This window comes from Typha angustifolia, chromosome 8 (assembly GCF_048772165.1).
Source record: "Typha angustifolia cultivar Huaian chromosome 8, ASM4877216v1, whole genome shotgun sequence".
NCBI classification, from domain to species: domain Eukaryota; kingdom Viridiplantae; phylum Streptophyta; class Magnoliopsida; order Poales; family Typhaceae; genus Typha; species Typha angustifolia.
In genome coordinates, this window is record NC_133246.1 from 17,512,444 (window position 1) to 17,538,099 (window position 25,656).

General features: G+C 40.3%; 5 protein-coding genes across 7 annotated transcripts; 3 read left to right on the top strand and 2 right to left on the bottom strand.

Moving 5' to 3' along the window:
- Positions 1-3,365: 3,365 nt before the first annotated feature.
- Positions 3,366-10,140, top strand: LOC140765519 (pumilio homolog 1-like). Its single transcript, XM_073104651.1, has 11 exons — positions 3,366-3,561; positions 3,765-4,281; positions 5,485-6,037; positions 6,192-6,951; positions 7,253-7,394; positions 7,482-7,589; positions 8,110-8,322; positions 8,426-8,536; positions 8,707-8,901; positions 9,316-9,490; positions 9,614-10,140. Exons 2-11 carry the CDS (start codon positions 3,790-3,792, stop codon positions 9,649-9,651), a joined length of 2,787 nt encoding a protein of 928 aa, XP_072960752.1. The 5' UTR covers positions 3,366-3,561; positions 3,765-3,789; the 3' UTR covers positions 9,652-10,140.
- Positions 10,141-10,673: 533 nt separating this feature from the next.
- LOC140765525 (uncharacterized) lies at positions 10,674-14,887 on the top strand. Of its 2 annotated transcripts, none has more exons than XM_073104663.1 (4): positions 10,674-13,432; positions 13,775-13,965; positions 14,378-14,605; positions 14,715-14,887. In XM_073104663.1, the coding sequence occupies exon 1, from the start codon at positions 11,613-11,615 to the stop codon at positions 13,362-13,364; it is 1,752 nt and encodes a 583-aa protein (XP_072960764.1). In that variant the 5' UTR covers positions 10,674-11,612; the 3' UTR covers positions 13,365-13,432; positions 13,775-13,965; positions 14,378-14,605; positions 14,715-14,887. The 2 variants fall into 2 exon arrangements, with proteins under 2 accessions (XP_072960764.1, XP_072960765.1); XM_073104664.1 differs by having other exon boundaries at positions 13,906-13,965.
- Positions 14,888-15,728: 841 nt separating this feature from the next.
- LOC140764520 (protein TOC75-3, chloroplastic) lies at positions 15,729-20,833 on the bottom strand. The gene is made up of 7 exons (XM_073103120.1): positions 18,996-20,833; positions 18,354-18,575; positions 18,144-18,251; positions 17,337-17,528; positions 16,980-17,228; positions 16,290-16,544; positions 15,729-16,139 (listed from the first exon to the last, which is right to left on the bottom strand). The coding sequence occupies exons 1-7, from the start codon at positions 20,160-20,162 to the stop codon at positions 15,900-15,902; spliced, it is 2,433 nt and encodes an 810-aa protein (XP_072959221.1). The 5' UTR covers positions 20,163-20,833; the 3' UTR covers positions 15,729-15,899.
- Positions 20,834-21,012: 179 nt separating this feature from the next.
- On the bottom strand, positions 21,013-21,743 carry LOC140764527 (light-harvesting complex-like protein OHP1, chloroplastic). The gene is made up of 3 exons (XM_073103128.1): positions 21,574-21,743; positions 21,351-21,473; positions 21,013-21,240 (listed from the first exon to the last, which is right to left on the bottom strand). Exons 1-3 carry the CDS (start codon positions 21,703-21,705, stop codon positions 21,172-21,174), a joined length of 324 nt encoding a protein of 107 aa, XP_072959229.1. The 5' UTR covers positions 21,706-21,743; the 3' UTR covers positions 21,013-21,171.
- Positions 21,744-21,835: 92 nt separating this feature from the next.
- LOC140764525 (uncharacterized) lies at positions 21,836-24,911 on the top strand. Of its 2 annotated transcripts, none has more exons than XM_073103126.1 (3): positions 21,836-22,205; positions 23,350-23,634; positions 23,730-24,911. In XM_073103126.1, exons 1-3 carry the CDS (start codon positions 22,136-22,138, stop codon positions 24,494-24,496), a joined length of 1,122 nt encoding a protein of 373 aa, XP_072959227.1. In that variant the 5' UTR covers positions 21,836-22,135; the 3' UTR covers positions 24,497-24,911. The 2 variants fall into 2 exon arrangements, with proteins under 2 accessions (XP_072959227.1, XP_072959228.1); XM_073103127.1 differs by having other exon boundaries at positions 23,742-24,911.
- The last annotated feature ends 745 nt before the right edge of the window (positions 24,912-25,656 follow it).

The window sequence follows — 25,656 nt, forward strand, 5'->3', positions numbered from 1 at the left end:
GTCAAGAGTGCTCGGTTTGGCTTGCTCATAGTTTCTTGCTTCTTGATTGAAGAAGAAAGCTTACATCACCTATTAGCCCTAGCTGGATCCACATATTGTAATTATAAGCGTCTGTGGGCCAAGTGTACTGATACTTATTATGTTTGTTGGAACTTCATGCCCTTCTCCTAATATGTTCATCTTTCTTTCTCGGCCTTCTCCTAATGCTGATAAAGTGTGCCCTTATCTGGTTTGGTTTCTTGTTAATTGTTATTGCCTGCATTATTATTAGAAAGAGACTCATCCACAGGGAAGGACAAACTTTGATCCACCTTTTCTTTTCCTTCTCCAACTTTATATCTTAGTGGCGTAAATTTATCAAAAGTAAGATGGCCGAACAGAGTTTTTTTAACCTGGACTTGTATTCACAGTTGCTGAATCCCAATTTCAGGGTAAATTATTGTATGATTTAGTCAGTTGGTTGCAATGAAAGAAATGGCTGACTAAGCCACGGCCAGCTTGGCCTCTAAGAAATATCTTGTGTAACATGGGGGAATGACTTCAACTGCATTGGAGAGGAAGATAGGGGCTTTGACAATGGCTTAGTCTTTGACATGCCCACCTAATACTTTCCAACTCGACGCCACCTTTCTAGTTCTTGGTTGGCTAAAGTATGGCACGGTGATGGTGACCCACTTCCTCACCGGCCAATGGCTGGACGACAGGTGGCGAGAACTCAGTTGAACTTCAACGCTTAACCTTGGCATCTTAAATTTAAGTGTAATTATATATATGTAATTGTGAGGAAACTGATAGCCTTCCACCTTCCACCTACCTCTGGTTTCTTCTCCAAGTTAGGTGAAGGAATTTTTTAAATGGCAATTTGGGGGTGTTTGACTCTTCTAGAAGGACTACAAGCACCAATTAGGGGGGGGGGGGGGGGAGGGGGATATCTCTCATATCATTGAGGTGGCTGTGGCTGTGGCTGTGGCTCCTTATCCAACTCTTTTCTCTTTTCCTTCCACATGAATCTATCTATGCCCAAAAAATGAATTAGTCTTTAGGTAGAGAACAAAGGCAATTTGTGGCCGTCTCTGGAAGCTAGCTAGCTATTGATCGTTTGGACTAATCCTGATTTGATGATGCAAAATTAAGCAAGACAACGTTGAAGGGGCCAGGCCAGAGGTTTAGACATCCTCGTCACTTGATAGATACGATACCACGTTTCATCTTGCCAACTCTACCATAATCTAGATATGCATTGACAGGTAAATCAAGTAATAGATTGTGGGAATCTGACAGGTTAGATTAATACTCGTGCCAATTCCTTGTCATCAGACAAGTAGTTGTGATGAATAATGTCAAATTTCGTAGAGAAGTTGGTTAATAAAACTTCCAATCGAGTTATATAAGCCCAAATGTTGTAGCCCATAATAGCAATCGCATAATAAAAAACGCCCTTATAAAGCCCAACCCATGGCCCGTCATAGGAACTACATATAGCGCCACGTTGCCATCGGATGAGGTCATGAAAGCCTGTTTGCTGTTTCAGACTGGAGAGCTCTTATCCAGAATCTCTCAATCCACGGTTTACACGCCGTCGGTCGGCACGGAGCACTGCCCACCACCTCTTTCTGCTCAGAAGATCGTCTACATTCTCAAACGCGGCAATTAACTACATCCATGTCAACTAGAAGCGTTCACTTCCCACGCGCACTCATTCCTTCGGTAATTTCCTCCAGTGCGGTATGCATAAAATCAGGTCCCTTTTATCTGTGGGCGATCATGCACCGACTTCTCTCCCACCTCCACACCCACCCCCGTCCTCGTAAACTGCGCCATTTCAGCAAAAACTTCAAACAGCTGGTGCGTAATTAATATCGTACCAGAGAAGATGATGCCATGCACGTGCTCCCTGGATGATGACAACAACCTCATCCGTCTTCATTAAAACTTCTTTAATCCATATGAATTAAGAAGGAAGCATCTTTCCTCTCCCGTGCCTAAGCCCTTTTTAAAGCTTTCACGTTCCAGGCCACACCCTCTCCATATCCGGATTGTTTATAAGAGACCATTGCTTTGGAGTTTGAAGCATCCATTTGTTAATTCGAGGTTAACAAGAAAATCAAAAATAAAATTAAAAAAAAATCTCAAAGGAAATAGAGGTAGGACCGCTGTGTAAAGTTTGGTGCCAAGATGAGACGAATGTAATGTAGTTGGGGTGATGGTGGAAAGGTTGGTCAATCATGGACCTTATCCAAATGGTGCAAATGGCAAATGGCAGATCTAAGATGGCAGCACCAAAGGCATGACCACTTGCAGGTTACGTTTGTTACAGTGCCAAAATAGCTGGGCGTTTTCTATACCGGCTTTTGGCATTTTGAGCTTTAGCTTACGTTCATTTGAAAGAGTGATATCAAACTTAAAGAGGCAATAATATTAACTGGAGAATGCAATTTCTATCAAAATATATAAAGACAAGAACATATTAAAGTGGATAGGGTTATTGTCCAGCGTAACAAGAAGCAGAACCCATGGTGGGGAGGGGAGAAAGCTGTTGGAAAAACATCGCGGTGGATAGGATAGGATAGGATAGATAGATAGACTCGTCCAGGTTAAGCTAGTGCTGAAGTTCTTGTAACAAGATAAAGCTATCAGATCCTGCAATGCCCCACTTATTCCGCGAGGAAGATATTCCCGAATAGAAATGCCGATAGCTATGACAAACGTTATCCGCCATCGGCGTTCGATCTAATCAGATATTTGGAAGCTCGGGAATCAGACGGCCGTAATTCCAGTAAGGAAATATCCAGATCTTCTTTTTATTCAGCAAATCGTAAAATGACCGTACGGAAAAATCTTAGGTTAGATATTTCCGGTCGCTTTCGGAAGAAGCGAAGAAGGAATGGGTGCGGGGCCCCATCCCTGACCTGCTCACGTGCGATCTCTCACGAGCGGATCCAAGCAACCGCGACGTGGCGCTCCGCTATCCCTCGCCCTTCATCGCATCACACGCAACACCGGATAATTAGCACTCCCCCCATCGTTAACGACCACTTGGGACCACTGCCCTCTCCCTTTTCCGCACTTACGACAAAGTGAAAAGATACCCAAAACCTTCCCAAAATATCTTAAATGGAATTTAGTTTTGGATTCAATCAGATGCTTTTCCGTTTCGGGTTAACGGGGGACGTTTCTGGTCGATGTTTAGCAAAGAAATTAAGAGGAAAAATATTTCCATTTCCGGCAGTGCGTTGCTAATTAAATCCCTGCAATAAAACCCTAGACCAAATCCTCCCCGTTTAATCTACTTCGGCCGTTGGATCATGAATTTAACGGTAGGGATTGCGTCGGCCGTTGTGTTTATCAACCAAACCGTACTTGTTACTGTTCTCTCTTCTTCCTTCCCTCTTCCCCAACGCTGTCCTCCTCGCTTGTCTCCCTCTCCCTTTTAATGCCTCGAACGACTTGAATGAAATTTGAGTAGAATCATCGATTTCCATGAACTAGAGATTAGAAAGATCGTAGCTTTCCGTTTCGTTTCTTCGTTTTTCAACGGAAATCGCTGTATTAATCGGAATGGTCAGTTCTCAAGATTCAAGATTACCTTTTCCTTTTTCTTTCTTATAAAAAAGTTATCTCAGTATTCCGTGACGAGTGTGGTAGATAATGTCTATAATGGCTAAAAGTTCGAATCTTTAATTTTTACTTTAGAGAGTGTTGGATTGCTTAAAGTTGCTTCCGTTCTTTGTAGTTTCATCTCTTTCGTTCGTATCTCTGTGCAGAATCGTAACTGAGAACAAAGTAGAGATGCCTTCCGAGATGGGGATTAGAGATGGGTATGGTGGAGAGGATGTAGGTTTGCTATTACTGGAGCAGAGGAGGCAAGAAGCGATCGTTCGGGAGAGGGAGATGGATCTTCTCCGGAGTGGCTCTGCGCCGCCAACGATGGAGGGTTTGGAGAACCAAAATGGTTTCTTGACGGAAGAGGAGCTGCGTTCTGATCCAGCGTACCTATCCTACTACTACTCAAACGCACATTTGAACCCTCGGCTCCCGCCGCCTTTGCTTTCCAAGGAAGATTGGCGATCCACGCAGAGGTTGCCGGTAGGTATTGGGAGGAAGCCGAATAGGGTCGGGGACGAGGGCGGCAGATCACTCTTCTCGATGCAACCGGGGATTGTAACGGAGTCAAATGGCGTGTCTGATTCCGGGGATTGGTTAGTCAAGGGGGGGGACGGCCTGATCGGGTTGCCGGGGATTGAGATTGGCCGACATAAGTGCTCTGATGATTACTTTCAGGTGATCGCTCGGTGCCTCTTTGTCAAGTTTTCTTGTGATAGGAACATAGGATGAGCGCAATGTTGATCTAAGATTTATTTTCTTTTGATCTTATGGTTCTAAATTTTGCAAATCCTACATGATGTTATCTGGTTTCGGTTAGATTTCAGTGTACCGATTATTTCTTTGTCAATTTCTTTGCAATGCTGTTATTTATATTTGTGATGTCTTTTTTACACCATTGTGCTATTGTTACACTCACTTATAAAAAGAACTTACTGCAGTATGTTTACCTATCTGTTAGCGCTCACCTAATCATCCAATTGAATGTTAGTTCATCAAACTATTCTCTTTGGAGTAACAATTGGGTTGAAACGGTACTTCCTGTAGCAATTATAGAATGCACTTGAGAGTTGACAGGTTGATATTGAGGTAAGATTCGATGGCCCAAACCTGATCAATAGATTTAGCCCCTTCAGGGCAAGTTATTCTACGTGAAGGGGAAGAAAGTTATACATTTCATGGTAAATTAGTGTTTCATTGTTTTGAAAGTCTTATGATTTGGAACTTGCTCTGTAAGTACTTTTTAATCTATTCAATTAGACTATCCTGTTTCACAGTACCTATATCATGTTATTTACATAGATGAAATCCATTTTAGTTATCTGATGCCAAATGTAGCATCAATGATTATTTAAACCTATATATTTAATCACCTGCAGTTAAGCTACTTATCTGGCGGTGCTGATTCAGCACCAATTCATCAAATGCTTAACTGAAAGCCTTACTCCATTTTGTTGGGATGCCTTCATTTGTGCAAGAATGTTTCTCTTGTTTACCTATTTGATCACAGGTTATTGATTAGCAGTGCTGATCTAACTTTTTGAAGTTTTAATTGAGCCCTCTTCATTTTTCATAGGAATGCTTCACTCTTGCGAGTTTGTCCAATAGAAGTTAAAGATGATCATCACTCATAAGATCTTGTGGACTTAATGTCAAAACTTAAAAATTTTAAAGTTGATGATGGTGCCCATGGTCGCACTTGCCTCAAAGAAGAAAAAATTATCCAGTAGGAGAGATACAAATAGTTTATAACTAAACTTTGGAAAATATCAACATATGCTGTCATTCTGTTAACTTTATTTTCTTTTCTGTTCCTTATCGCTGATTTATACATGAACTTTTGTTATGCTTTTTGTAACTTACAGTAATTACATATTGCAGGATGACCTGTCTTGCCTAAGTCATCCATCTCATCTCGATGGTCGGAATTCAAACAGTAATGCCTTCAGCTTATTAGGTTCTGGTGAAACACAGAATGCTTTACATAATGAGGTTGGTGCTATAGGTGGCCTGCAGCCAGGTGGCAATGCCCAAAATGTCACCGGGATTCAAAATAATGGCTCATCAGCTTCTCGTACATTTGCATCTGTTTTAGGACCATCTCTTCCACGAACTGCATCTCCTGATCCTCAACTGATAGGAAGGGCTCCTAGTCCTCGCCATCCTCCTGTAGGTGTGAGACTTGGTGCCAATGATAAAAACAGCAGCAGCAATTCATGTTCCTTCGCTTCAGCTGGTGCTGCTGAGCATGAAGACATTGTAGCGTCGTTTTCTGGCATGAGCTTGTCAGCATCTCGATCCATCAACAAAGATTTTATTGCACCATCCAATCTCCAAACGGAAATTGATAATAATCGGAACTTCTTTGTGGAACGTCAGGGAGCTAAGCATAATGTTGAGCAGCATTCTTACTTGTCTGAGCCAGGACTTTTAGGTATGCCCTCTGTTAAAAAACTAATGAAACCTTTATTTTCTGACTTCACTAGGGGAACTGGGGGGTCTAATGGAGAGTATTTTAACATTGGGGAAATTTTCTGCCTCTTCAGCTGATAATCCAGGCAATTTTCTTTTTCATTTTCTAAATGCAGATTGCGGAAATGCAGCTTATGCAAATTTTGGCCCAGGTGGGTGTTCCATCAATCCAGCAGTAAATCATATTAATCCTAGTTTTTCACCACTTTTTGGAAATGCTGCTGTTGGATCTGGATTCGCATCCCCTAGTCTTGGTTCTAGGTCACCAGGAGGAGGTTTGTCTTCCAGATTGATTTTAAATGGAGCAACAGACTTGCTAGATCCTAACAGAATTGGAAGTCCAACAGCTGCAGCTGCTCCTCAGAAGCCTATCGATCCCCTTTATATTCAGTACATCAAAGCAGCTGAATTTGCAGCTCAAGTTGCAGCTAGTTTTAATGATCCTCCTCCTGTGGAGAGGACTCACCTGGGGAATTCGTACGTTGATTTACTTGGTTGTCAGAAAGCTTACCTTCGCATGATGCCTCAGCCACATAGACAATATAGCATACCTTTGGTGGGTAACTCTGGGGGTCTAAATCATGTATACTACGGAAACCCTGCTTCTTGCCTTGCTTATCCAGGAAGCCCCCTAGCAAGTCCTATCCTTCCTGCTTCTCCAGCAGGACCTGGTAGTCCCCTTAGACACGGTGAGCCCAACATGTGTTTTCCATCTGGCATGAGAAATTTAGCTGCAGGTGCCATGAGTTCATGGCATTCAGATATAAAAAGTAACATGGATGACAGTTTTGTACCCACTCTTCTGGAGGAACTTAAGAGCAACAAAACCAAATGCTATGAACTGTTGGAAATTGGTGGCCATGTTGTTGAATTCAGGTATGCAACACAGTTATACAAGTGCAAAAAATCTTACTATTAGAATTGCATCTCCGTCAAAGAGGCTCTTGCCTACATGGGGTCTAGGGAGATATGATGTACCAACCTTACCTTCACTTTAGAAGAGGCAGTTTCTATGGCTTGATCACATGACCTTTTAAATTGAATGGGCAAGCCGCACCATTTTGCTATTATCTTCATTTAGAATCTAGAGCTATTAGTGTCATCCTTACAATAACTTGATGATATGTTTCCTTTATTAATTTGTTTTTACATCATATTGAACAATCCCTATGTCCAGTGTGGATCAATATGGAAGCCGATTTATACAGCAAAAGCTAGAAACAGCTACAACAGAAGAAATAAACATGGTTTTCCAAGAAATCATGCCTCAAGCTCTTACATTGATGACTGATGTATTTGGAAATTATGTGGTCCAAAAGGTACTTGTTGGTTAGGTCCCTCATGATGTATTTGCATGATATTTCTTACTTCGATCACTGAAGGCTGATTATTTGCTTTCGTATCAGTTTTTTGAGCATGGAAGTGCAGCTCAAAGAGGGGAACTAGCTGATCAGCTGGCTGGGCATGTACTGGCACTCAGTCTTCAGATGTATGGTTGCCGAGTTATCCAGAAGGTACATGTAACTTGGTAGAATGTATTTACTGATACAGAGAATGCAATGTGGCTACCAAAAAAAATTAAATTTAAAATGCAGATATTTCCATGCAATAGGATGACATACTATTTTTTCTGTGTGTTGATTCTTCCTTTTCCTGTCAACTGCATCTGTTGTTTTTTCTCCACCATATGTTTGGCAACACTTAATACCTCAGTGGTATTCATTTTGTGCTATTGTTTGATGCTTATGTATGAACTCTTAAACTTTATATATATATAGATGGTTTTTCTGATATAGGTCATGATCAACACCACTGATATTAAGTTGAACGGTATACAGTTGCTTTTGGAGAAATAACTCCTTTGCAGCAATGCATCTTCTGATGTCAAATGTTATTTTTATTTATTTATTTATTTGCTTTGCTACTTTAGAGGAAAGTCAGAGATCAGCACAACTAACAGCTCAATTCGGAGTAACAATTTTCTTTACTCCTGTGGGCTTAACATCACCTTTGTATAACAATCTGTGAATGCAGGCGATAGAAGTTGTTGATCTTGATCAGCAGATGAAAATGGTTGCCGAGCTTGATGGCCATGTCATGCGCTGCGTGCGGGATCAAAATGGAAATCATGTCATACAAAAATGCATTGAGTGCATTCCTCAAGATGCTATCCAGTTTATTATCACAACCTTCTATGACCAAGTTGTGACACTGTCAACCCATCCATATGGCTGCCGTGTTATACAGGTATGCAGATCCTTAAGTTTCTTGCGGCTATATGCATGGAGATGCTTATGCATGTCTTTACCTGCAACCATTTATTCAACTGACAGGAATATGTTTGATGCAGAGAGTATTGGAGCACTGTGATGAACCTAAAACCCAGCAAATAATGATGGATGAAATTTTTCAGTCTGTTTGCTTGTTGGCACAAAACCAGTATGGGAATTATGTTGTTCAGGTTGGTACCCTATCTGTTGAAGTTCTAGTATTATCATCTTACTACATCAATTCTCCTTTTTTAGTGATGATGAACATTATAGCTAGATCAGTGTCGTCCGTAAGCACCTCCTTTTTATGTCTGGATTTGAGCAACATGTGCATGAACCTTCTTACTCTGATTTGTTGCAGCATGTGCTAGAACATGGAAAACCTCATGAGAGATCAGCTATTATCAAGAAGCTAGCTGGACAGATAGTACAAATGAGCCAGCAGAAGTTTGCTTCAAATGTCGTTGAGAAGTGTTTAGCTTTTGGAGGTCCTGTGGAACGTCAAATTTTGATTAATGAAATGCTTGGATCCACTGATGAAAATGAACCTCTTCAGGTATTGTAGCTTTCAAACTCTCATTAAATTTGACACAGTTGGCAAATTCTTTTACACAGTTCTTTAGCCGAGATTCTTGGAATAATGTGCCGTTGCATGTATTGGAGAAAACATAACTGCTATCTCATGTGGTCTGATAACAGAGTGACCTTATTTCCTGTTATGCACATGACCGGCCTAGTTGTTCACAGAAGGAAAATGTCATTTCAGATAACATAGGCTAGAACCTCATATTTCCAAATGACCTAATTTGTGAGTTAAACAATAATAAGTCAGTTTTGAACATCTCAAACTTGGAAGACAAAATGTGTATTGATTGCTACTTTTGTTTTTGAGTTTCATTTTTTTTTTCTCAAGCATGTGGTATACGCATACAAAGCTTGTTGGCTTACATGAATGCTCGTTTATATGTAGGCAATGATGAAAGATCAGTTTGCGAATTACGTTGTACAGAAAGTTTTGGAGACCTGTGATGATCAGCAGAGAGAGCTGATCCTTACACGAATAAAGGTTCATTTAAATGCACTGAAAAGGTACACTTACGGAAAGCACATAGTTGCACGTGTGGAGAAGCTTGTTGCAGCTGGAGGTATGATGAATTCAATATGCCTTTTTATGGCATAATGCCATCTTTAACGCTTACCGGAGGGACACCTTTGTCTCGGAAATGCAGCCGCTATAACTCCTGTCATTTTTTTTCCCTTACATGCAGAAAGGAGAATTGGAATTCAGCCATCATATACTTCCTGAAAGAAATAGAACTTGTACAGCTACCGAGGGCTAGTGTGGGCTGCTCCCTATTCCGTTCATCTACTTATATGGACATTCAATATAGTCTAGTCTAAACTAAGTTAGTTGCTTGCACTGGAAACTGTATATTCTGTAATTTGAGGTCATAGTGAATCATGCCAAGGCTGAGGTATCCGCATAGAGGTTAAATATCTAAACTGACGATTTAGATGTAAAGAGAAGAAGAGTAGAGAATGTGTTAACGCGACTGTACAAATCTTGCAAAGTGGAGAGAACTGTTGGTTGTTTTGAGTCAGGTTAGTGTTTTCTTTCATTTCTTGTGGGATTTAGCTGTATCCATAATATACAATATTCCTTGTTCAGGCAGCTTAGCCTATGTTTGGAGGACTTTTTTTTTTTTTTTAACTTCATCCTCGTTCTCAATGGTTAATTTCTATATATCCTTCAATGAGATTGATCATTCAAGCATGAGAGATATATTTAGCTTTTCCTTTATGAACTGCTGCAGTCAGTTGTGTGCAATTTGTCTGAAAGAATATTGTTTCCAATGCAAAAGAAGCTGCAGTGATTTTGTTTCCAATGCAATTTCTTATAACTTGAAGATATAGAAGTTAAATGGGGTCTGGTTGACCTTATTAAACTTAAACAACAGGCGATCAGACCTTGCTCTGTTTAAAAAGAAAATGAATAATAATTTTTTACTGCTTCAACAGATAATTTTATACGATTTGAATGAGGTTTAATTGACCTAAAGTTAGATCAGCCCGCCATCGTTCATCTGTTTTAATTTCTATATGTGGAACTGCTTCGGCCTATAAATAGAGGTGCGCCGAGAAAGGTCCAGTACTCTCCTATTCTCTCACTCTCTCTCGTTCGTTCAAGTCTTGAAGCGTGGGATGGGTTGCGATCTGTACCTCCCTCTAGCCGTTCATATCGTTCTTTTGTTGCTGTGATCGAAGCGAGGAGGACGTTTTGGAGTCCGGAGGTGTTACTCCAGCCGAGATCGAAGGTAATCTTTTAGAAATTGGTGATTAGTTTGACAATATACGCGATCAAGATTCATCACCTGGAGAAAGGTGAAGGTAATTAGAGATAATTTCTTTCTCGGAATCAATCTTGAAGCGTGTTTTGGATATTATTCTTTTCACCTTCTATATGTGATCAAGAATCATAACCTGGAGAAAGATGAAGCTAATTAGATACAGTTCTTTCTTGAGATCAATCTTGAAGTGTAGCACTTAGTGGTGTTTTATCATGTGCGTTGTCGGCAATGCCTCCAGGGTTATAGATGCAATCTGAGAAATATAGTGATTTAGTCTGATTTTAATTTACTTTTATATATCTTAAACTTAAATATTGAACTCTTTTTGTGGTTCTAATCCGATTGTAATTATTAATCAACTTTTGACGGAGTTATGAAAAATCTTAATTACTTGGTTGTTTGTTAATCTGTGAGGAAGAATTAATATTTTTTATGTTTCAATAATACCAGGTTTTGGTCTTTCGTAAAAAAAATAAAGATTTAATTATTTTTTATAGAAATATAGTTTGATTTGATGATACAGAGAGATAGTGTAGTTAATTAGCAATTTCTTTATAGTAAAAATAAATAAAAATCTAAAAATTATAATTTAGTCTGAGCATAAGGGTGTAAGTTAAAATTTTGCCAAACTAAAGGGGGTGAAGTGTAATTTGCTCAAAAAAAATTTATTAACTCGGACTCGGAGTAACCTGGATGAAGGGATCCGAAAGAGGAGTAGGGTTATCTCCTTCGGGCCGCCGATGTTCCAGCCTTCTCTTCTCTCCCCTTCAAATCTCTCTCTCCGCCATTGGCGACCGCCGCCCTATCCTTCTTCAAGACTGTGAAGCTCTCGATTACCGCTTGTCGCCATGGCTTAGGCTTCAAGAGGAACCGGAGCTTCTCCGGGAACCGAGCCATTGCGTCCAACGCTTTCGATTTGATGCGCCCATTTCTTCTCGACGACATCCCTGAGGAACCCACCAGTATCTCTTCTCGACTCGAACATTTTTCAGGAGAAGACCCAGTTGTTAATTTCTCCAGGGCACTGATACAGCCACCGAAACCAGAGCGAGTTTACGTTCCAGAGTTGAAAAATACGATCTTGGTGTCTCCAGAAGTGCCTTTAGGAATTGACCCGCATCGTAGTTTATCCAATGCGGTGATGGAGTCCTTGGAATCAGAGAAAGTGTATGCTCCAGAGAGCGGATCCAGGCCGACTCGGCCTTACCTGTTTGATTACAACATGTTGATGAAGGCCTTTTCTCGGGTTGGCAAGGTCGACGAAGTCCTCAGGCTGTTTAGTGAGATGAAGGAGTCAGAATGCAGGGCCAACGTCCTTTGCTACAACACAGTTATCAATGCCTTGGTGATAGCCGACCGCCCACAAGAAGCTGAAGCAGTGTTTGAGGAGATGATATTGTCTGGAGTGACTCCCAACGTTTCTTCTTTCAACATTTTGGTTAAGTTGCATTCTTGGTATTTGAAGCAGTTTGATTTGGCCTATGAGGTCATAATGAGGATGAGAAGCTGCGGTTTTAGTCCTGATACAACAACCTATTCGACTCTGATCACCGGTCTCTGTAGGGCAGGGAGGATGGAAGAGGCATGGGGTGCCCTTGATTGGATGTTGGAGGAGAAATGCTCGCCCACTGTCCACACTTACACGCCAATCGTCCAAGGCTACTGTTTGGAGAACAGAATTGAAGAGGCTAAAGAGCTGATGGCCACTATGGAGAGTGTTGGTTGCCCTCCGAACTCGTTCACCTATAATATATTGATCAGAGCACTTTGTGAGGTTGGGAGATTCGATGAAGTCGAGCAGGTTTTATCGGAATGCAATTTGAAGGGTTGGAAGCCCAATTCAGTTACTTATAATACATACATGAATGGTCTGTGTAAGAAAGGGATGCCTAAGGAGGCCCTTAACCAGTTGGAAGTCATGCTAGTTAATGGATTACATCCTACTGTTGTCACTTTGACTATCCTTCTTGATTGCCTTTGCCATTGTTCGAATGTTTGGGAGGCCAAATGCTTGTTGGAAAGGAACACTGAGTTGAGATGGTATCCTGGTGTTGTTGGCTACAACACTGTTATGAGCAGACTCTGTGAGGCAGGGAGATGGCGGGCTGTTCTCAAGCTTTTGACTGACATGATAAAAAAGGGCATCAATCCAAACGTAAGAACATTCAATATTGTGATTCATAGCCTTTGTATTGGTGGGAAATCTGCCAAAGCAAAATGTTTAATTAGCAACCGAGGGTTTTCTGCAGATGTCGTGACATATAATACGCTAATCCACTGGTTTTTCTTGGAAGGAATGTTTACTGAGGTCCAACTTCTAATCTCTGACATGGCTGTCCGGAAGATTTCTCCTGATATAATTACCTACGCCGTCATGATTGATGGCCTTTGTAAGTTAGGAAAAATTTCTGAGGCTATTGATTGTTTTGAGACATCTCTTGAAAATGGACTCTCCAAAGATCTTGTTATTCGTCTAATCTGTAGACTGGTTAAGAGAAGAAGACTCAAGGAAATTCTTGAACTATTTAAGAGAATTGATGATCGAGGTTTTTCTCCAGATGTTGTAGTATTTGATTCAACGATCAGGGCGTTTTGTAGGCATGGTTTTTGTCTTAGTGCAGATATATTTAAACTATGTATTACTTTGGACAAAATGCTTGGGAGGAGATAACTCATCCTACATGTTGGATAATGAAATTTCTAACTTCTCTCTCATCACAGATCGTGAAATTATGTCAGGTAAGACTATTCTCTGTTTCATTTGTCACACATAAGAAATCCACCTGCACTTCTAATTTTAAGCTTTCACATCGTAGGATCACCATTTGATAACCCAATATATCCCTCTTTTCTCTCTGTTGGGTGTTACCTTTGATAGTTTGTCTTTATCAAAATATATAAGTCGCAATTTAAATATTAATTACATTTCTCATGACGAAATACAACTTACTGTCAGATTGTATGACTGCAACTGCACTCTTTCTGTCTCATCCTGCTGCTCTAGGTATTAGAATGCTATTATTCCAGAGTATACTTCCTTAGACAAATATTCACAGTATCAAATCCTTTTCTGTTTCATAGGACTATTGCATATGAGCTTGCAAGATTTGGGTAACTACTAGAGAACAAAATTTTAGACCAAGGAGAATAGTTTCCTTATTTTCCCATTTGTTCTTCCCCATGTTGCGTCCGGACTTATGGATGGATTGAAGGTCGCGTGTCCAAAATGAACTCTCTCCTGAACTGTGTTAATATTCATAAAGCAAGCTCAGGTAATTTCTTCTGAATTCCTTCTTTTGGATTCTTTTGGTATCTTACTGTAAGTAATTTTCCATTATTATGCTACTATGTATGGGCAAGTATTCTTTTGAATTCTTGCTATTTATTGAACAACTTTTGTTACTTTCGAGCTTTTCCCATTGATGTCTTTTAAATCAATGAGTAATTACTTTTCAATTCTTCTGTCTTTTATGTCTTACTCTGCCATTCATTTTTAAATCTATACTATGCAATTGATCAGGCAGTAAATAGATTTTGTGTCTCCAAACTAATCAACTCATGGTACTAGTTCTTGCTTCTGGAGTTTTTCTGTCTATTTTGTATTGTTGTTAAGCAGACAGTCTATATACCTGATTCCACGTAAAGCAAGTTTTATTTAAAGATTTGGAACTTGTTTGTTTGCAGTCTATAAGCCAGAAAAATCCAAGGACTGTTTTGTTACCAGTGCAGCTTGGATACAGTACAAGAACTACAAATTTACCTCAATGGATAGTCACAATACAAAAGACAGTAATCGTTCATTATCCTTCAGGAGGGTTAAAGATAGATAGCAAGATGGTGTGAATATGATCAAGTCTTCAAACTGACTCGTGGTAATGAGACGTGTGTAGTGCAGGAACAGTATCCAGCCAGGTAGGCTTTCGGCACTCAAGGAATCATGTTACCCATTTTGATGCTACTTGTTGGCAGCGCTGTTCACTACTAAATCTAAAAGGACTAACATTGTCGAACCTGTTTGCAGTTTAGTCATGGTGAATTGTGATCGAAATATTGAACTCATCATCGGAATAATGTTCTATAAGCTGAGGGCAACGCATAACATCACTGTAGAACAATTAATCTTTGTGAGCGTAATTGCCACCTAAAACAATGTTTGATACTTCAAAGACATAATATACGGAGCCATTTGTTCAACATAGTGTGTTTAATTTCACATGTAATTGGGCTGTAATTTATATGTAATGTCTATCCCCCTCTTCTACCTACTGGGACTCAGAAAGTTTGTAATGTTCTTTTTTCTGGGTCAATGTGAACTCATTACTAGAGGATGAAGGAAAACTGCTTACGTAAAGTTCGTCAACATGCCAATGTCATATCATGTCATTGAATTAAGATACTATTGTCAAGGTAAGTGGTCTCTCAGCAATTCTGTTATTCTTGCGTTTACCTCGCCATGCATTTGATGGGTCAGAATCCAACCCAACGTACTCTCAGTCCAAATAGAGAGTACGAAAGCCTGATCTATGATCTGATAAAGAGCTAATCAGATCAAATAAAACTCACACAGACTACTCTAAAAGTTGAGACTGTATAGTTAAATTTCAATGTATAAAATTTATATATATTATAGAAAATATATAATAGAGGGTTTGAGTCGGATATGAAATGTCACTAAATCCAAGCTTTACTTAAAAAAAATTATTCAGTTACTATACCAGTAGGCTAATTCTAAAATAAACCAATTCTTATTTCAGTGAATGAAGACTTAAAATTTAATCGAGCAAAAATCTTAGCCCGGGTTTTAAACCAAAATGAAGAGCCGACCCGAAATTGTGGATCGGATTGAGCGGGCCGGCTGCTTGGTTCAAAACTGGGTTGGTTCTCTTTGAGCGTATCATTGTAAGCTTATGGCCTGAGGTGAGTTTCAACTATCAAATTATGTAGCAGGGACTGCTCAGTTATAGGTTTGACGCACAAAGTAACACAAATGTAGAAACCATTAGGCAGCACGTAATGAATGACATACTACAAAATCTGAAAAGAAGGATATATCGAAACAGATAATCGGAATCTCAACAAAGACCAAACTCATATTATTCCTTGAAGACTTGTATAGCCGAATTATGTAGCCAAGAAGCCTAGTTGTGTTAAAAGAACCATATATTGCAAAAATGGGAACTTCTCTATAATTAAAGTTACTCTTGCCTCAGAATCTCTCTCCAAACCTAAAGAATACTGCGCCAGTACCAGCATTATGGTCAACCGCATATTCTGCTCTCACTAATCCAAGTTTAACGCCAACACCATATGATGATCCCTGTCCAGTCCTGCGAAAGAACTCAGTGGGATTTCCTTTCACATCCTTTGAACTACCAAGATCATTTCCATGCTCTGCAAATGCATATACATGGGTGTTTCTCACAGGGATCCGCAGCTCAGCAGCAAGCTAGTTACAACAAAATAAGAGTTAGATTTATCTGATTAGTAAAATAAATGCAATCACAAAATCCACAGTAATGGTAAATTTGAGGATCAGTATCAGACATTACTGTATCATACATGCAAACTCAAACAACTACAAGGTTGTCCTGCTCACCTCAAGAATGTTCCTACAAGCACCCAATTCTCCCATGTTGTAGCCTCTCACAGAGTATGGTCCACCAAGAGTGAAAGCATCATAGCTTGGGAGGTCTCCAACACAACCTCCATAGTGCCCATGGAGGACCAGAATAGGTGGTGGTGGTTTGCCAGCACCTTCTTCTACTTTCTTCAATTGGAGGAAGCGGGTTAGAGTTAGTTGATGACGATTGAAGAACGGAAACTTGACGCCAATACCAAGGCCCTGGTCTACCTGCAGAGAACCATGAATTGTCATTAGAAGTTAAATTACAGCACAATCTTTTAATTAGAAATAGACAGGTGACAAATTTCAGATGTCATTTACACTATATAAATGAAAGCATGTTGAACCTTCACTTCCAGATGTGAAGCATCAGGGCAGTTATTTGCCAAGGTGCAATTTGTACATATATAAAAAACCATCAATCAGATCTTCAAACTCCTAAAGAGGAAGATGATACAAATGAAAATGACATCAGATAGAGGATTGATTATATCTGCTTCACACCGACAAACCATTATAAGCATGTCAGGATCATATTATCTAGAAAATGTTTAAACTAGTGCAGAAACTGGGTCACTCACTTCTACTTGGCACTTGTAGCATGAATGATTCAAGAGTTAACAGCCATTATTCAGAACAACAAACATATAGGGTGATAAATACCTGGAAAACATCTCTTTCACCAACAACTACTCCATTTATAAACTGTGTGTTATCACGAGTAATATTAGCCTGTGCAAATGCCATGCGATCTACACCAGTACCACTGAGAGTAGTCGGAGGTCCATCACTGCTTAAGCCTCCACTAGGTAGAGCTCGAGAACCATGAGTACATATACTACTAGTTTCATCACGTGTTGTGATCTCTTCCATCACGAGTCCATATGTGAATTTGCTTTGTCGCGTAAAGCTCTGAAAATGTCAAAAATTCTCACTATATAGGGATCACTTCAGAAGTTTTTATCAAGAAAGGGGATGTGGAAAAATAAGAATATAAATGAAGAGAAAACTGCTACACACCTCTGTTATGTTGGCTTTCAATCCAACCCTATCAATCCATATGGGAGGAACTTCATCTGCCCCTGGCCCACCAGTGAAAACAGGGCTCAACTTCCGGCTGTTAAAGCAACTAGTCCGGAATGTACGATTGCGAGGGTTGTAAACACCATCCAGGTATGGGTGCACATATTCAAGCTTGAACGATAGATCATCCTAAAATGTATGGAACCATATCAAAACAACAATGTAGGAGGCCAATAAAAGTAACATATAATAATCAATATCGACACTGTAGACTAATATCAAGATATTTCATTCTCCTCTTATTTTCATCAGACTAGTTCTTCAAGTTACTCTTAAGACCAGACACTCCAGAATAGGAAATCAAGTACGGAGCTAGTAATATTTAGTTTCAAATAAACAGAAGATAATCCTCAGAAGAATGTAAATGCTCGAAGCCTCGAACTAGGAAGTTTGTTCAAGTAAGGAATTCCATAGTGCTATTTTAGAAATAAATGTTGGGATTAATCTTCACTTGCTTATTTGTCTCATCATCAATTCTTTTTAAGCCTTCTTATCTTTTGAGTTGTAATCTTTCAACTCTAAAATTGGAAATAAAATGGAAAAAGAATCTTCATCAACAGATATTATCAAGAGGAATGAATGACCCTAAACCCAGGTAACTCAACTAATGCAGGTTTCAGCTGCACCAATTGTACACAAATTAGACATCAATCTATGATAGGGGAAAAGTAGATAATTAGTATAAATTGCTGATATAATCTAAAGAAAGAAAAAACATTCCACAAATATACACTAACTACACACCTGAGGGTTGAGCAGATTGCTGGATGTCACTGAACCAATAACTGATCTATTCAAACCTTTGATATTCCTATGCTCAAATGAGACAGTTCCACCAGGCTGAATTGAAGCCTGAGAATAAGAATGTTCTCAGTTGAATTTTCTATACTTAGTCGCAACTGCAAAGTGTACTAAATTATGCATAACACAGGGAGTGGCATGGAAATAGCTTACCAGTGTCGGCCGTCCTTGACGTCCAGGTACAATACTCCACTCTGTGCTCACTTCGGCTGATTTTTGTTCCAATTCTTTAAGCTTTATTTCAACAATAATTCCTCCTTCATTCTTCTCATCAGTTCGAGGGTTCACTTCTATGTTGGAGAACAGAGCAAGGGAATTTATATTCCTTAAAGCTTGTTTTCCGGCTTCAATATTAAATACATGTCCTGGTCGAAGCTGCACCAGGTTATCAAGAACCGAAACCGTTTGAACGAGCATCATTTAGAAAATGTAGCTACACGATAACAATCAATGTAATCTCTTGAATTGTCTGAATGATAACATGATCAAACTGCCTAAGCATAATACAGAAAAGAACCATTGCATCGTGCATTGCTCACCAGATTTTGACTAAAGCCTAATTTTGTCCTTCCAGAAGGGCCATATCTAATGTTGACAAGAAGTGGTCTTTGTTGACATGGAAGATACTTTGCAAGGCATGCAGTTAACAAAATATTCAACAAATAAAGATAGCAGGTCAATCGTCTATGTAGACAATTTATCGATCAACAACATCACGCTGTGGAGGCATCAAGGTATCAATTGGTGTGTAAGAAACCTAGTGACACAGATTATTGAGCAATCCATAATAATTACCTGCTTTGGTAGCTCCCGACGGATAACGGGGAGTTGGGTGTTCCCTTCGCAGACATTCCCAAGCTTATCTTGAAACTGGATGACAAGTTGCGTAATGTCCCCCTCCACAACTTCACATACCACCTCCCTGGTATTCAAATTCCCAAAATTAACCACCTGTGCACACGCATACCCCTCATCGTTGTACCATTTTTGCACCCGGTCTCGGATCCTCTGCAGCAGCCTCGCACTCACCTTTCCCTGCTCCCTTAACATTTGCAACACCTCTCGCTGCACAGGCACGGGCAACAAACACGGCCTCGACCTCTCAATCCTCCTCCTATAATCCCTCTCCTGGCTTCGGAAATACTCCATCTTCTCGCGGTCCGTCATGTCCGAATCCATCTCCATCTGCTTCGTCTGCGGCATCAGACCCACGTTTATGCATCGGAACGCATCGGCCGACTGCCATGTGCTCTCGGTGAAGGAGACAGTGAGGGCAAGGGAGCCGTCCGGTTTTGTCTTGCTCTCGATATCAACCTTCTCGAACATGCCGCAGGAGGCTAGCGTCTCGAGCTCCTTCTGGAGCTGGGCCTTGGTGTAGACGCCGCCGGGGCGGAGGGAGACCATCTCGAAAAAGGAGTCCTCGGTACCTGCGACGAGGGAACCGCGCCGCCGGTCGAAGAAGAGGATCTCCGAGATCTTATACCTCTTGAGGCCGCTAAGCTTGGAGAGCTGGACCACGATGTTTGCCGGGAGGCCGTGCGGGTCCCACTCCGGCAGGCCTCCACCGGCGGAGCCATCCTCTTCCCTTGCGTTTGCCGTCATGAAGGAGTAGATCTGAGACCAGAAGCTACCCCCATCGCCGCCACCCCCCCATCCCCAACCGCCTCCACCTCCGCCGCCGCCATTGCTTGGAGGAGGGGGCGAGGAGGAGGAGAGGTGCAGGAGGAAGGCGCCAGGGACAGCAGCTGCGGCGGCGAATGTGGTGGAGAAGAGGACTAGCGTTTTGGTATCCGACTTCTTGGGAGATGAAGTAAGCGAAGGGGGTTTAGAGGAAGAGTTGGGATCCTGGAATTGGGCTGCGGCAGCGGCGGCGGAGGAAGCGTTGCGACGGCGACGAGGCGGAAGAGGAGTGGAGACGCCGATCTGGGCGCAAATGAATTGCCTCGGCGCGGAGAAAGCCATGGCGTGGAGAGGAAGGTGGAAGAAGGGGGGAGAGACGATAAGGTTAGAGAATGGAATCGTTTTTATTTATTTTGGTAGGTAAACCGTAAAGGTGAGGAGAAGTTGACTAGACGAGGTCAAGTTACCATGCAGAGAGTGTCATTTTGATACTGTCATGGTGCAGAATTTGAGTAAGAAGAATGAGTATTATAGTCACGGGTGGTGACGATAACCCAGAAGAAAATGGCAATTCGGGGTTTAGGGTTTATATAGTGATCACAGTGTGGAAGGCTAACAGCCGATGAACGGCGGGAGAACGGGATTCAGGTTGGACTGTTAATGAGCCGTCCAATGGGACCAAGTTTATTTGATCCGACATTTTGAGTTTCGGGGGCCTGTAGGCCTGCTGAAGAAAATTTGTCCCTCAGCAGTTGCTCGACGAAATGCCTGAAAGAGAAGTAGACACATAAGGACGCCCCAGGTCACGGACACTCGCAGTGGCACTTGCCAATTATTGTAGGTGAAATTTTGTAGACTTGGTCTGTACAGTAGCTTCTCGGAGACCATATTCTGTGTTTAAACTTTTTTGGGTTCCATGCTCGTATGGAGAAGATGCTAGCATTAGGAGATTCCCATGAATTGATTGAAAGATTTTGCAGGGAATTCTTTCTGCAACTTTAGAGCACAGGCTACTCTATGTTTCTAATGTACGTAATGTGATCGATACCATATCAAATCCTGAAATTTAATCCATGATATGTGCATAATCTCTGTAAGTCATTTTCCTAATAAAAAATATGTCATCTGCTTCTGCTTAATTCCAGCTAGCATCAGCCCATTTCCACTTAATAAAATCAGAACAACAATTCAGTAATTAGAACTTTCCTCTCTCTTTGAATCACGTTCTGCTTACAATTACATTAACTCTTTCGGCAAATTGCGTAGTAAATAAAAGAAAGAAAGATGACAACATTGAAACAGCAAGGCATTTCTGGACCTTAGGTTGCTTCTTAGTTGCAGATATCTGAAACTATAGAGGAATGTCAAGGCCTTTTCCCACATCCACCCCAATCATCTGAAGTATGCCTCTGTGAAAGATCTGCAAGGGCCATCAAAAGAAAAAGATATGAAAAGAGTACACTTTGATCACAACATACTTCATAATTAGTATACAGAGAGAACTATAAGATGTAAATTGACATAACCTACCAACTCTACAATGAAAGTTCCAATGATGCCAATCATGCAAGCTCTGGAGTTCCAAATCTCTGCGGTCTTGGTGAATCCGAGGAATGGCTCAGTGAGCTTCGGTTTCACTTTGGGCATCTCAACCTGAACCCAATTCATAAATTTCTCTTCTTCTAGTGTATAAAAGTACAAGAAAACCAGCAAAGAACTCAAAGTGCTCACAAAAAGGGAAACTTCTACTTACTCCTGCAGGAACCTTTGCAGCTCGCACTCGGAAAACTTTTGCTCTTCTGAAGGATGCTGAATTCTTCTTGAGATCATGGCGAAGGGATTGATGGGAGAGGAACGTAGAAGGGATTGTTGCCATTGCTGCCATTCTTGTGCTTCTAATTCTGGGTACTACCTACTGGCCAGTGGTTTCCCCATCTTATCTCTTACATGGGGCTAAAGTATCCAATCACTGCCCGGTGACTATACCTCACAAGAATCATAGGAAGCCACGTCAGTGGAAGCCACGTGGGGCTTCAATTCTTCCATAGATTCTGACCGGCCATGAGAGAGAACACGTGGCAAGTCCAGATTCAGGCGTGGCCATGCACTTAAAGTGGGATATGGATTGGTAGGGAGGCCTCGTTTCCCAGTAGCCATCAACACTGCCAAGGAAATAGGAAGGCATGTCTAACGACCAGCAAGTTTAAATGCAACCCTAAATCCACAAGTTCATAAGCTAGAGCTATAAAGGTTATGGATATAGCTTGAAGAGAAAAGGCAAAGAATAAGAGAGAGAGCGCGCGCGAGAGAGAGAAATGGCTGACTTGGAAGGGATCACGAGATATGGAGGCAGTACCCCTCGAGGGGTATATCATTTTGCTGCTGGTAATCTGCACCTTGTAAATAATAATGTGTTCTATTTTTCTTCAGAGTTTATTTGTTGTCCACTATATTAGAGGGTTTCTTTCCTGCAATAGAATTAATTCTTTATCAATCAATTTGATGAAGATCTAACGGTTAAGATCTTTAAGGGTATAATAGGAATGAAAGATATTACCGGTTCAGCAGGTAACTTTTTTTAATATATAATCTTGCACATTATTTTTTAACAATTATATTATCTTAATATTTTATTAAGTAAAAGATATATATATCATTAATTGAGAATAATGTATATATATCAAAATAAGGATATCGATGTCTTTTATAATTAACTTGATGAAAATTTAATTACATTTTATCTTTTTGATTATTTTTATTATTTACATATATCTCTCATTAGTTTAAGATTGACTTAAATTAAATTTTAATAGATAGAGATAGAGAATTATATTTAAATTGAAGTTTATCTCCAAATAATCAAATTTAAATTATTTAATATTAAATGATATCTCCTATAATTTAGGCATAATTATATTTAAGAGATAAATCTTAACGGAAGAAAAGAAACGTGTAGAGCGCTTTTTTTGTACCGTTAATTGTTTATCAATCACTTTGATGAAGATCTAATGGTTAAGATCTTCAAGGGTATAACAAGAAAATTAGGAAATTAGGCACACGTAATTAATCTTCTAAACTAATATACTCGTGTTCTTACGTAATATGGTTTTGGAACCGGTACCGGGAAACCGGTACCGAATATGAAAACTGGTTATTATAGTCGTTGGATTAAGATTATAATTTTTAAAGGTGCATTGAATTATTTGCCACTATATTATTAATCGTTTGCATCCTTATTGCTCTCTAGTTACTTACACTAGTAGATTAAAGATGTTCAAGTTTAGATCATTTAATGGCTTAGCTGCTTGAATCACTAGCTTTTATGCAGTGGATGGAATGTGATCAAAGAGTAAAGAAAAAACGGCTGGTAAAACTGTTTGCCAGTGCCTATAGGAGATTAGAAGTCAGAGATTTGCTTTTGCTACAATTTGATTGCTAGACAGATGCGATGTATTCAGTTACATTGCGTCTCTGTGATAGCATAATTATTGCGTCGCAATTTTCTTATATTTATGATTAATATTTACAGGGCATAATCCATTTGATGATGAAGATGAAGCACAAGGATATTGGACAACACCCACAACACCCACAACTCCCACCTTCGGATATGGGCACTACCATGGCGATGATCACGACCACCATTCGAAGAAATCAGTGCTTTCGAAGGTGAAGGATAAGGCAAAGAAGTGGAAACACATGCTTAGCAAGAAGAAACATGAACACGACGACGCCAGCTGGACGCTGCCATGGGGATATGGCTTGGACGAGGAGGAGGAGGATGAACAAGATCCAGAGTATCATGGTGCCCCAAGTAATTAATTCTCTTATATCTGAATTAATCAATCTATTATTGAGTTTTATTGGATAAAAAGGCGACTCTTTTTGTTTTTTCTGTTAACTTTTCAGTGTATGAATCAGAGATGGCACCTGATATATATAGACAGACAGCACCACAACATCATTCACCAATTCAAAGTCCTCTTAGTAAGTATAAGAAACCAACAGTCTACAAGCCCAACAATGTAAACAGGGAATTAGAAATGAAGGAAGCCAATGATGTCAAGAAACAACCAAAACTGCATCACGTTAATGCATTCAAGGAGACAGACATGGTGGTTTCTCCAACTCTTAATAAGCCTGCAGTAATAAAGGAAAGACTCATGACGTCAAATAACAACAAGACGTTTACTGAGAAAGTGAGGGAGATGTTTGCACTGGCATACGCCTTTGTTTTGGAGATAACTCACAAGTTAGCCTCTAAGATTCAAGAGAAGAGATCTGAATATGAGATTCTCGTGAAGAAGATGTGGGATGACAGAGTAGTACTGAAAGATTATTTGATACAGAGGTTGAAGCCTGGCGAAGATGACAGAGCACTCTGCCAGGTCATCACTGAGTCCGTAAGGCCGGCAATGGCTTGCCGGCGGCGAGCCGAAGGGAAGGGTGCGGTGGAGAAGGTGAGGGAACGAGCCTCTTTTCGTCTGGATCTGAAAGACCCACAAGGGCCGCCAATTCCAATCTCTACAAATCCTCGTATAGATAGGTTTGGAGGCATGATGACTTCAAAGCCATATCAACAGCATCAATCTGGCATTAGAAGTGACTCCAGATTTCCAAAACATGCAGAAGAAGTTGAAGCTGTCGGAAGGAGAGCACAAGCATATGCCAACTAGTAAATACTCTGAGGAACTGTCAGAATTATTAGGTGTGATCGGACCGGAGAACCCGTTCCCGCTGAAATCGATCTTGGAGAGCTACTGCAACCTCCCGATCTCTATGAGAAAAACTAAAAGTTATTTGTCCTTTGATTAATTTACTTACCCTTTCATACAGTCCTTTGTACATCATTTCATTGACTTAATTAATGAAATAGTAGGTAGTTTCTCTCAAGCTTAATAAAAGAACTTTCTTAACTGCAGCTCACAGAGCAACCCAATGCAGCTCCAGCAAACCAAACAGTAAATATGGAATAATACCGAATTGTCCAATTGAAAGGAGGGTGAGGGGACATGGAGCTAGAAACAGTTATAATGGAACAGAGAGTTAGATAGCTGAAGATTTTAAGACTGTAGACTGTAAATTAAATCTAGTAAATTACACAAGGTCAAGCATACTAACTTATTCTTCTTGCCTCCCAGCTAAACTAGATGATGGAAGACTGGAAGATGCTTCCCAGGGTTTCTTCAGGCTATTGACTAGCTTTTATTTGATTTTAATGAGGTCTATTCAGCCTCCTAGGTCATATTTGAAGCAGGCCAAATCTGACCATTGATTTATTTACTACTATAAGTCAGCATGCAATGGGGCCACTCATAGGAAAAGCTCGGGCATTTATAATCTAACATAATGTCACGTTATTTAGATTAATTCGCTCACAGTCGTCATCCATGACCTACTTCATTTGATAATGTTTGCTGATAACAAAGCAGGAGTTTTTCATATTCTAAATGGAGCCCGTCACAAGCTAACATATGTCTAGGAATTTTCAAAGCTAATAAAAGAAGGTAACCGTTTCTTAGTATAAGAACAAAAAGGCCTGCATAATGAAACGGCTGGCAATTCCTACTCGCTTTCTCTTCCTTATATACCAATTCTTTCTCTGGAGTGGATAACTAGAAGTTAAGACTTTCTCAAGAAGACCAGAGGGAGACATACATCAGCAATTTTCATATTGGTTGGGTTCGACCAGAGGGAGGCGTCCATATAAATGAGCTTTGCAATCTATGCCAAAAATCTTTTAACTTCCAAGCATTAATATTGTTCTGCTTTGTGTTTACTAGAAAAAGAGAAACAGAGGAAATGGCAGAGAAATCATCTCCAAAAAGTTCATGGC